At 41.8% G+C, this 12,057-nt stretch overlaps 1 protein-coding gene across 1 annotated transcript in view; it reads right to left on the reverse strand.

The window, feature by feature from the left end:
* The window catches only part of LOC141020069 (protein kinase C beta type-like), a 93,828-nt gene that overhangs the window by 5,108 nt on the left and 76,663 nt on the right, over nucleotides 1-12,057 (reverse strand). The window contains exons 10-15 of the mRNA XM_073495115.1: nucleotides 11,716-11,889; nucleotides 9,089-9,180; nucleotides 7,519-7,581; nucleotides 7,156-7,294; nucleotides 5,938-6,018; nucleotides 5,349-5,456 (exon numbers count right to left, since the gene is read on the reverse strand). Of these exons, the coding sequence (XP_073351216.1) occupies nucleotides 5,349-5,456; nucleotides 5,938-6,018; nucleotides 7,156-7,294; nucleotides 7,519-7,581; nucleotides 9,089-9,180; nucleotides 11,716-11,889 (657 nt within the window). The remainder of the gene's footprint in view (nucleotides 1-5,348; nucleotides 5,457-5,937; nucleotides 6,019-7,155; nucleotides 7,295-7,518; nucleotides 7,582-9,088; nucleotides 9,181-11,715; nucleotides 11,890-12,057) is intronic.

Genomic DNA, 12,057 nt, shown 5'->3' on the forward strand with positions numbered 1-12,057 from the left:
GATTTGTTGGCCTGTTTAGACTGTTTTCTTGATCTTGACCCTTGCCAGCCTCTCCATCCCATGAGCCTTCTGTACACCGAATTTTGCAATAAAATCACTGAACTGCACCGGCTTTGCCTCTGGCATCTGCATTTGGGTCAAATCCCTTGCAGTCCTTTTTACCTACGTGCACAGATGTGACAGTGACATATCCTGAGGCGGACATGAAAGTGTGCAACTAATTTAAAGGATAAGTTCACCCAAAAATGAAAATTCTAACAGTTTTAGCTTAGCAGCTACAGTGAAGAATTCTGCTTATAAAAAGGTATAAAGGTATAAAAAATAACGTCTTTTCAAATCAATTTGGGAATTTTTCTGGTTTAAAACAAGTCCCCATCTACCTCAGTCGTTAAGGAGACTGCTGTAAAGTTGTGAAGCTCCAGAAATGTTTTGTGTGCTACGAAACTTCATCCAACTTTCCATCAGCATGGTTTTGAGTAGATTATGACAACAATTATAACTGACAATTATTAGCAATTATTAGCTTTATTAGCTTGCAAGAAAATCACAAAATAATCATGTTAGCTTAGAGCTAGCACACCGAATGCCTTTAAATTTTGCATTTTATTGATGTATATTGTCTTGACTCATGTAAGATAGGATGTAGGCATAATCCTGGAAGTCAGGTCTGTATCTGATGTACACTCGACAGTGTGCTGCTGCCATACCCCAAATTTCCCCTCTGGCATCATTAAACTTTCATCTCATTTACTCCTGTCTCTTTTCCTCAGTGTGTCTGTCCATGAGTCCTCCCCTCATTCATCTCCTTTTTCCCAAACAAACGTCATCACTATTATTTTTATCATTATATTCGACTGTCATCTTTTTCTTTTGTTCCTTTAAACCATCCATCAATTCTACTATCTATCATCTCAGATGCCCCTCCCAGGGGACCGAACCACCGCCTGCAGATGAATGAATAACTGTTGTTGTTTTTTCCTCTTTTACCACAGCGTTATTTTCCACAGGCGTAATTAAGGACCGTTTACAAAGTCTGTCCACACTGAACCTTAAGAACGGCATCAAGGCCGGTGACGTCAGCGTGAGTGTGTGTGTAGGTGGGATGTGCCTCCCTCAGGAGCAGCAGTCATAACTCATTACATTAGAACTAAAATAACATTTTCCACGGGTCAGTCAACCTTACACTGCGCGCACACGCCCACATGCATGCACGTGTGTGTGCACATAAACACACTCGCTTACTCATCCACACACACACATGCGTTAATTAAAAGACGTGCGAAAAAACAACAGTTGAGTGAAGAATATTTCATATGAAGAAAATGTGATTGTTTGTTTGGATTATTTCCCACAGAAGCAACGCTATTCTCTCTCTCCTCCTCCCGCTCTCTACACTGATGTCTCTCTCTCTCTCATTTTGCTCGACTGTGGCCTCAGAGAGTCGATGTTGCTTATTGACTGACTGTCTGACACATATTGTCGAAATGTGCATGCGCGACGGTTTCAAGGCGACCCGGTGGGGCGCGCTTAAAACCACACCTGCGCTGCTACAGTCGACGTGCCATCTTTAAAGACCGCTTTAGTAACTTTATTGGAAAAGAGTCGGGGAGCAAATTGGAAAATGGGATGGATTTTTGGCTAGACGGTACGGTCACAGCAGCTAGTTTCCTTTGGGGAGAGTCTTGGTGGATCTGCCTCGCTGTGGCTGTCTTCAGTGAGGGAGAACAGCACGATCAGTAGACTGAAACAGGTCACTGATTGCAGGAAATAATGGCATATGTGAGAACATGGATTACTTGTTCTGGTCACTCAGCACAAATGGTTCATCTTTTTACTTTCAGGGCTTGATTTCCATGCAGGCTGGCAGGAGAGCACACACAGTATAATGCCATCATTTCCATGATGATAATTTCATCATTTTCTATACTACCAGGTGCATGAAATGGTATTATTGTATGTCGTAAGACTGTGGCTCCAAAGGAAGGAAGGTGCAACAGTAAAGCTGAGTGTTTATGCAGATCAGGTGGTGCAGAGAAATTTTATTTGACATTTTGGAATAAAAAATGTTTAGACAACCTCTTATGCAAAGAGAGAAACGTTGTTATTACATCATATATCCTGTTCCCTCTTCATTTTAGCTGATTACTGTGGTCACACATGTGTAGTGTGCTGACAGTTTCATGTGCATGTTTGTATTTTGTGTTCATTGTTGGCAAGGTCACACTTGAAAAAATGATTTCAATCTCAATAAAGCTTTTAACTGGTCAAATAAAGGACATATACAAAATATCATCTATAAATCAATGTATACGGCCCTTCCCTTGGAGTCAATTCAATATAAAACAATTCCTCGAGAACTCGATTACTAAAAAGCGTCACTTCATTTAGTTATGCACAGATGACTGCTTCTGTTGCACAACATGCTTGCTCACATTATTGATATGCTGTAACATGAACGTGAGCTTGTGGGATCACCACAAGTTGAACACAACAAGGTAACGTTATGTTAGCAATTGCATTTAACATAAATCAGGGTGATTAAGGCTGGTAAAGAACGTACGTTAATTATGGCTACATGTCGTGGCTGGTTAAAAAGGCAGATCAATGTGGTGGCTACCTGAATAGGTATTATGTGTCCCTAAGTGAGCCAAGAAAATAAAATAAAGACAGAAAATTAAATGATGCAGTCGATTTGTTAAAGCCTGAGCCTCATTCATGTTTTTATTATGTTTTCTCTTTTGTATATCACTGTTGCTCTCAAATAAGCAACTGAAATTTAATACAAAAAAGAATTGTAGAGTCTGCAATATTGCTTATCAGATTACTCGATTAATCGCTGGAAAAATTCATTAAAATACTCAATTAATACAATAATTGATAGCTGCAGCCCTAAATCAATACATGAAGCCATTATAGAACAGCAGCCACTGTCTACATTTACTAAATCACTTCTAATAATAATGTTTCATCTGCACTCTCTAATTTGAGGGATTAAGATGTATTTATTTTATTGTAAAAAAAAGTTTTTTGTGTGTGTGCCTCCTCCATTATTGTGCTGCGACTTCAATGCCATGAAAACTGAGCCATGCTTTTTTGCAGAATGCAATAGGGAGTAACAGCAGAAAAAGGCTGTGTGTGTGTGTGCGTGTGAGAGAGAGAGAGAGAGAGAGAGAGAGAGGTTGTGTGTGTTCGTCTGGTTGCATGTGTAAGGACACAGTCGCACAATTACTCTTTGTTGTAGAATCATGTGAAGTTGAAGACATCATGTACCAAACACTACAGCACACCAGAATATACTGTACTGGCAGCTTAGGCGTGTGTGTATGTGTGTGTGTGTGTGTGTGCGTGTGTGTAGCCATTGCCGGCTATGAAATATGGATGCCGGTCAGGGTGGAAGCACGGGAGTGGAAATGTCTCTGATCACTCCCTTTCCACACATGTGCACACTATCACACACACACACACACACAAACCACAAGCATGCCCACTGTATGAACTCAGTACTGTACAGTATGTTTGCAGGATTTAAACCCCTTCTAATCATATTTATAAAAATATGCACCTTAAAATACAGATAACTGTTGAAAGGAAGGACGTTTCGCATCATTTACAGAGCAGCTCGATGCTCAAACATCAACAGAAAAGAGCTAAAATATGTTGGTTTCAGTCAACCAGGACTTTTTCCTAGACTACAAACCAGTATCACATCAATTTGCACCCACAATATACCAAACAATCCACTCATACTGGCTGTTAGGTTAAATGTTTCTCGTGTTATTCTTAAACTATTTTTGTCACAATTGGTCAAACGTCTTTTTGACTTTTAGACCTGTGTCTCTATTTCAATTACTCTCCATCAAAATGTTTCTTTGACTGAACATCTCCACCATAGACCTCATTCTGACACAACACCATCATTGTGTTCTCAGGCTGCACTGTATTCAACGCGGACTGTTGCAAAATGAACTTTACATGATGATTTTTTTTTTCCCTTTTTCAAAATGGAAATATCTTGTCGCATTTGAAGAGGAGAGCTTCAGACACACATATTCATGCATTGAGTTAACCCAGGCAGTGCTGGCGGGGCGCAGTGGGAACTGTGGGGGTGGACGGAGGCGAGCTTTCATGCTCCACTGAAGATCCACTGTTGTACCACTACAACCCAGTAATCATCACTAATACATACCGCAGCCTGTCTACGTGCGTGCGTGTGTGTGTCTCAGTGAACATATCTGTCATCGATTTCCCAATGAGTGCCTTTACCTTCTAATTTAGTGGTACAGTACGGCCTAGACATGTGTGTCTTAACTCAAGCCTGCACTGTATGCTGATGCTATCATACTGTATGTGTGTGTGTGCACGTGTAGTGCAGATAATTGCAGATCTCATGAAAGGACGAAGCTTTAGCAACAAATACAAGATTGTCTAAAACAGAGCTCGGTCAGAGACGACCTGCTCTGTACAGAAGGACTGAATGTGTATCTAAACATTACATTCACCCTCCAGTGTGTGTGTGAGTGTGTGTGTGTGCAGTTTGTCGTCATGGTCATTGAAGCGGTGAGTTCGGAGATGAGACAGAGAGGTGGTGGTTTGATAGAGAGGACTCACTCCGTTTATAACAGTAATCAGGCCTCACACGCGCGCGCGCGCACACACACACACACACACACACACACACACACACACACACACACACACACACACACACACACACACACACCAATCCAGTCCAGTTGGGAAGTGTCAGGGCATCATTTGGTACTGGCCGGTCTTTTCTGAAGAGGAGTTTCCACAGTCAACTGAGCACATTGCACAAGCTCAGACTATTAGAGCATTGCAATGTGCGTGTGTGTGTGTGTGTGTGTGAGAGAGAAAGAGAGAGAGGGAGAGAATTTGTGTGTGTGCATGTCTGCGTGTGTGTGAGAGAGAGATAGAGAGGATGTACAATGAAAAAAGGCGAAACAGCGGCTTAACAATGAACACTGCGGAGAGAGAAGGACGAGGAGGAAGAGCACTATGACAGAGAGAGAGAGAGACAGAGAGAGAGAGAGAGAGAGAGAGAGAGAGAGAGAGATGGAAGCAGGACAGATAGCAACAGTGGACAGTGTTGTTTCACTCCAAATAAATGTTCCCCCACAATGGTTTTAATTATGCAGATCATTTTGATGTCCCTCTCTGCCTCCTTCACTCCTTCCTTCCTTCCTTTTCTTGCATCCTTTCCTCAGACAACAAATATAATACCCTTGTGTGTAAGGGAGACGGGAGAAGAGAGGGAGAGAGACAGACGGAAAAGAGCGATTTTGTGAGGAGGGGGCAAGGTTGAGCTGGCGACACGGACAAGGACTCACCCCTTTACAGATAGCGACGGCCTCCTTTGACATCGACTTGGGATAGGAGACGTGATGCTCCATGATGGACTGAAATAACTCATCCTCATCCTCACCGTCAAATGGAGGCTGGAGTGGAGAGGGAGAGGGAGAGGAGGAGGAGGGAGGAGAAGCAGAAGGCCGGACAGGACAAATAGAGGATATTTAAATTGAATCATTCAAAGCTTTTTTTGTGTGTGTGTCTGAACTCAGAATCAAAATACTGCAGGCCTCCGACGCTCTCACATTCACAATGCCCACTCCAAATGAGACATCCAGGATTTGAAAATGTCACATCTACTCTAACAATTATTAATGCCATGAGAGAAAAACTCATCAAGGGGTATAATTTAATAGCTAACCTTTCATTACACAATGTCAAATTTTAAAGGCTACAATCACGAGTGTTTGTTTATTTCACGTTCCACCGTGAATACTAATGTGGCTGAGGGACTTGAGGGACTGACGAGCATATTCATGCTGTCTCTAAATACTGTTTTTTTTATTTGTTTACAAGTTTAATACTTGTATTTCAAAAAGTTATTACACACATGCACACATACACACTAACCTGTCCAGCCAGCATCTCGTACAGCAATACTCCAAAGGCCCACCAGTCCACAGATTTTCCGTAAGGTTGGTAGGCTATGATCTGAAATATAAGATGTTGATCAGCAAAGTTGCACCATAATTAACTTCTACCGCCGCGGGTCTGTCAGAAAACCGAACTCATAGTCTGATGACTTTGTGAAGTAGGCTGGCTATTCATCTTAAAGAGAAATTCTGGTATTTTTCAACCTTGGCCCCATATTTACATGTTTTGGTGTGTAAATGATTCATACTACCAAAGTTTTGGAATCAGCCGCAACATGGCTGCAATGGCGTCAATGTAATCCTTTGGGGCAACTGCGACTGTTTAAGTTATGTCGATTAAAAGTGCTTGTTTTGTGTCTGACAACATTACGCAAACAATTCCTACAGAGATAGACCTTTTTGGAGAAGAGTAAGACCCTTTTATGACCAAAAACAAGTCTTGTTCGAGGGGAAGTCTCTCGCTCTGAAATCTTGCGTTACAGTTACTTCATCTAGATTGTCAAAATGTATAAATTCAACTCCAAACTCTTCTCTCCAATTCTTTTCACTGTCATCTTCCTGCAACAACTCACCTCTTGCAAGATTTCAGAGTGAGGCTTCTCCTTGAGTGAGACTTGTGTTTGTGGTTACAAAAAGGATTTTATTATTTAGAGCTACTGTAAGTGATATGTTAATATAAAACAAGTGCTAAATAGCTCTGTCTTCACAGAGTAATGACTGCTATAGAGTGTTTGGTCAGTAACCCATGTCTCACCGTCCCCTGCTCATGCAGTAAAAGAGAAAAGACATTTTCTGGTATCCCTGCCCACTTTATCTGATCAGGACAGAGAACTCTTCATAAAGAGGCGGTCCTGTCTGCTTATGAATGCACAGAGGGCAGGATCTTCCTGTTTGCTGCTATGTCTGGTGAATACTGCTGCGTGATGTAGAGAGGAGGGAGGGGATGCTAACTACAGAACGGACAGGAAGTTAGTAAAAACAACAACAACTCTTACAGCAGCTTTAACAAAAAGGTTAGTCTCTGTCGGAATAGTTTCTGTGATGTTGTCAGACCTGGCAAAACAAGCATGTGATCTACTGGACCGATTTCCCATACGTCTGGTAAGTATGAATCAGGTTTAAAAATACCGGAATTCCCCTTTAACTCAACTGGATTTGATTGGCCACCATCACTCACGCTTCACACACACTCTACCTCAGGAGCGATGTAGTCTGGTGTTCCACAGAAGGTCTTGGTGGTGATTCCATCGTTCATGTTTTCTTTACACATGCCAAAATCTGCTATCTTAATGTGACCCTCACAGTCCAACATCACGTTGTCCAGCTTCAGGTCTCTACAGGAGGGAATCACAGTGTTAAAGGGGAACAACACCCGATTCATCACGCAACACGGACCAGGAGGGCTTCTCATCTCAAAGCTTGCTTTTATAATCCGAAGTTTTAATTAAGTAAGAGTGATAGGGAATAAATAATTGCAAGAAAGATGGTTAGGTGCGACACAGACTGACTTTAATTGGGATACACTGTATGACTTAGTATGTTATGTGGTGGAGGTTACCTGTAGATGATGCCCTTTAGATGGAGGAAGAACAGACCTATGGCTATCTCCGCCGCGTAGAATCTACACGAACACAAGGAGAAACAAAAACAGTAATTAGAAAGAGGCTGAGAGAAAGGACGAGAGGAAAACAGAGGGATAATTTGTGTGTATGCGTGTGTGTGTCTGTGTGTGTCTACATAAAGGTCAGTGCTGTCTCTTCAAGGCCAGAGAGCAGCTGATAAGATCAACAGGAGGGGTCTGGACACGCTGACCACGCAGTCAACAAATATTGTTTGCCTGTGTGGGTTTGCATGGGTGTGCACGTCAGTGTCTGTTTGTAAAATGCACCTAAAATACTGTCTGAGAAGAAGCATTTTGAAGGCAGGGGGAGCAGTGTAGATAATATGCATCTGAAAAATAATGCGACACATTTAATTCGACCTTTATTGCATATCCATGCACATGCATACATGCACCCATATACTAATATCCCTAACTAATTTTTAGTAGTGTATTTCAACGCTGCTACTCCCCCCTGGTGCTATGATGCCGAGATTTTACCTAAAGACCATCAGCAAAGTTGCACCACGTACCGCTCCTCTAATATCAGTACAGACTGGCAGGCTAGGAGCACGGGTTGCTAATGTTAGCCTATAAAGCACCGCTAGTGGCCAGGTAATGAAGCAGTGTTCTTTTGTATTTGATGACTTGACTGATAGCATAAAGTTACGAACGACTCGTGAGCGCCCATGCTTTTTATCTCCATCAGATGAATGGTAAAAGGCATTGTGATAACACCAGGATGTCACAGTAACGCAAAAGAAATCAGCTGAAAACAGCATGTAACTCTGTCCTGAGGGGCAAGGGGGCACTCGAAAACAAGAGCTGGGGGTAAAAAGTGGAAATGGGACTGAGTCATAAACACATGAGAGGACAAAATGCAAAGGTCAAGACATTGAGACAAAAGTTAAAGGCATCATCATCATCATCATCCACGGAGCAGAATACCTTGACTTTATCTAATAAATAAACACTAAGAGTAGAGCACGTCGAAGGCCTTAGATAAACGAGATCCTCACCCTCACTCACTTGCCCTTCAGCAGTCTAAACCTCCTGCCAGAGGGAAGAAACTCTAATTCCCTACGAAGCAGATGAAGGGCAAACTCCTCCACAGCTCTCGCTTTCCCTCCCGACAGCCCGCTTGTCAAATATGTCAGCCGGCAGGTTTGACTTGACACCAGTGATCTCGCCAGCCACCTTAATTATATTCTGCAGTTTTGGAGGTATTCTACCACACAGTGAAAACTCGCTGCTGGATTACTCTCCCTTCTTTGAAGTTCTACAGAGCGGCAACGTGCATCGGGGCGAACAACATATTTCACCCCCGGGCTCTGCTAGGATTGCTCACCTGAGCCCGTCAAACTGCTGATGGCTTATTCAGTATGATTTAAAAAAAAGCATTACCAAACTGTGGAACATCTATAAGCGTGGGATTAAGATTTCCTGTTATGATGGCATAAGGATGTATCTTTAGCCGTTAGTCTACAAAAGCTGCTTTGTGTCTGTGTGTGTGTGTGTGTGTACTCACACAGCATGGGGCTCTTTAAACTTGCCGACCTGCTGAATCTGATACATGAGATCTCCTCCGTTTATGTACTCCATGACAAAATAGAGACGGTCCTGCGGAGAGATAGACGGAGACAGGTCAGAAAAAGTTCACAAAGGCAGGTGAGAGGTCACAGGAAAAAAGAGAAAGGGGTGGTTTAGAGGTAAATAGAGAAGATTGAAGGAGGGACAGAGAGGGAAGAAGAAGACAGTGAGAAAGAGGTGACTGGGTTGTTGTATGTGCATCCAATCATTCTTCAAGTGAGGGAACACAGCTTCAATTTAAGAGCTCATTCTCCTCCATTATCTACAGAAATTGGCAATAAGGTACAGTGTGTGAGGGGGAGTGGGGGGGATTTGGTATGTGGCCGTGTGTGTGTTTGGAGAAAATCTTGTTGAGTGTGTCTGTGTGTGAGTGTGTGACGAAAATGCTTTTTTTGCGTGTGTGCTACCCAACATATACTGTATGTATGCGTGCATGCATTCGCGTTTTAATTGGCTTTACACATATGTGTGTGTGTGTGTGTGTGTGTGTGTTAACTGCCTGTTAAGTCCCATATGTACGATTCCTCCGGTCAGAGAATTACTGTTGAGGGGGATTAACACACTCACTTATGGTTTGTGTGTGTGTGTGTGTGTGTGTGTGTGTGTGTGTGCGTGTAGGCCAGGTCAACTTTATTTGTCGAGCCTTTAACCACAACCTCAAACGGACTCGCCGCACATTTTGTTTACGAACCGATGAAAACATGTGTGTTTATGCAGTGCATGTAAATGACATGTGCTCAGTGTGAAGTATGAAAGCAGCGAGCTATATTTACTCCTCTGTTGACTCATCTGTAGTGTAATATGGATTATACGTCAGCAGATGAGCATGAATCGGCCTGTGTATTCCAGCTGTGAGCTGGTGACAGCTGGCAGGGTGGCTGCTGTTCAGACCACAGCGCTCACCAGCAGTGCGACTCTGCCCTTCAGCAGGACACCGCGCTGAGGCTCCCTTCATATCAAATATCATGTGGAGGTGGAGAGCCCCACGAAGGCTGTCAGTTCAGCTGGCAAAGAACGGAAAATGGAAAGAGTATTTTTTTAAGGTCCTTGTAAGAAGCTTTAGTTAATAGGTAATAAGGCCCTTATAAGTTACGTATTAACATTAATAAGTGTTGATGATAGTATAATAAACATTTATTAACTTGTTAACAGTTTATAGATGCTTAGGAACATTAACAAAAGCCTAATAAAGGATTAATGAAGCTAATTGTTCTTGCTTCACATCTGGTAGCTGCAAAAAGCACAGCTTTAAATAAATGTGTAATGAAGTATGTATTAATCTAAATAAAGCAACAAAAAAGCTGAGTAATGGTTTAACAATGACATCATAAGTTTGTTAAACCTACTTAATGTGTTTGCAATGATTTTACAAACAATATATCATAAGAAACGTATATGTTTTTTATTAACGTTTTAAAACAATTATAAGTGCATATCATGTCTTATAATCTGACAATAAACATGTTTATGATGCTATAATCAATTTTTATATAGTTTACTCATTTTAGTAGGCATCTTATAAAGACTTGTAAGGTCCTTATTACCTTTTAACTTACACTTATTACAAAGACCTTAATATAAAGTTGTCCGCACTTAGTAGTCACTAGTTTCCACTTTCCCGCCTTATCATTCTTTTACTTTGTCATAGTAGATGTTAATGTTTTTCTTTTATTAATGTTTTATCAGTGTAAAAGGTTTGATGCTGAACAACAGACAGGGCTGTAAAAATCATTAAGAAAGGACATAGCACGTATATTGCCATATACAGCAAGGAGATAAACTAGTCCCTCTCTAAGTAAACTGTGTTTGTGTGTGTGTGCCAGTTTATTAGGTGGACCTTACAAAGACGAATGCAGTCGAACAGCACAGTCCTGCCATTAATCCAAACGACTGTACTGTATTATACAAAGATGCTTCTGTCATTTAGTCTACAGTCACTGATTTAAACAGGGTGGATAATATAATAGATGAGAGTTAGATGAGAAGATTGATACCACTTTTACATCTGTCCATTAGCTTTAATATGAAGAAGCAGCCAGCAGCTGGTTAGCTTAGCTTAGCATAGAGACTGGAAACAGGGGGAAACTGCTAGCCTTGACCTGTTGAAAGGTAACAAAATCCGCCTACTAGCACCTAAAGGTCATGAATGAACACGTTACCGTTTGTCTTGTTTGTTAAATCCAAACAAAAACGAATGGAGATGAACACGTTTTGCAGTTTTATGAAGGGTTATGTGCCAGAATATTTATTTCCTTAATCTTGTCATCACCGTTCGGTTCTTGTATGGATTAAACAAATGTTATATTACGTGTTAGTTAGCAAGTTTTAGAGGAGCTAGTAGGGTGGGAGCTGTTTCTCCTTTTTTCCTGCCTTAGCGCAAAGCTAAACTAACCATTTACTGACTATATCCTTAATGTAATGGACAGATGATGGATATGATATGAACTTGGCACTGTTGCTCTAACAAAGAAGGCATCAAGACAAGGAAGTTGTAACAGTGTTCTTAATTAATTGAAGAAAAAGGGTTCATATAATAAATGCTGTGAAACACGTCGGCCCACCCACCATGCTCTGGAAGGTGGAGTGCAGCTGTGTTAAGAACGGCGGCTTCCCAGCCAACGCTAACACTCTCTTCTCCACCATGGTGCATTCAACATCATCATCCTGGATCACGACGTCCTTCTTCAGGATCTTCACAGCGTACAGTTCCTCCGTCCCTTTACGCTCTGCCAGCATCACCTACACAGAGGAGGAGAGAGGAAAGATGGGAAACACATGGGCGGTTAATTCATCAGTCTTCAAAATCTTATTGGCACACAGCTCCCTGTCATGACTTCATACCAACATCACCTTGGAAGAGAGAAGGGTGCAGGGAAAAATAGGAAGAGGATAGGAGGTACTGTAAAG

The sequence above is a fragment of the Pagrus major genome, chromosome 23, assembly GCF_040436345.1.
Source record: "Pagrus major chromosome 23, Pma_NU_1.0".
NCBI lineage: Eukaryota > Metazoa > Chordata > Actinopteri > Spariformes > Sparidae > Pagrus > Pagrus major.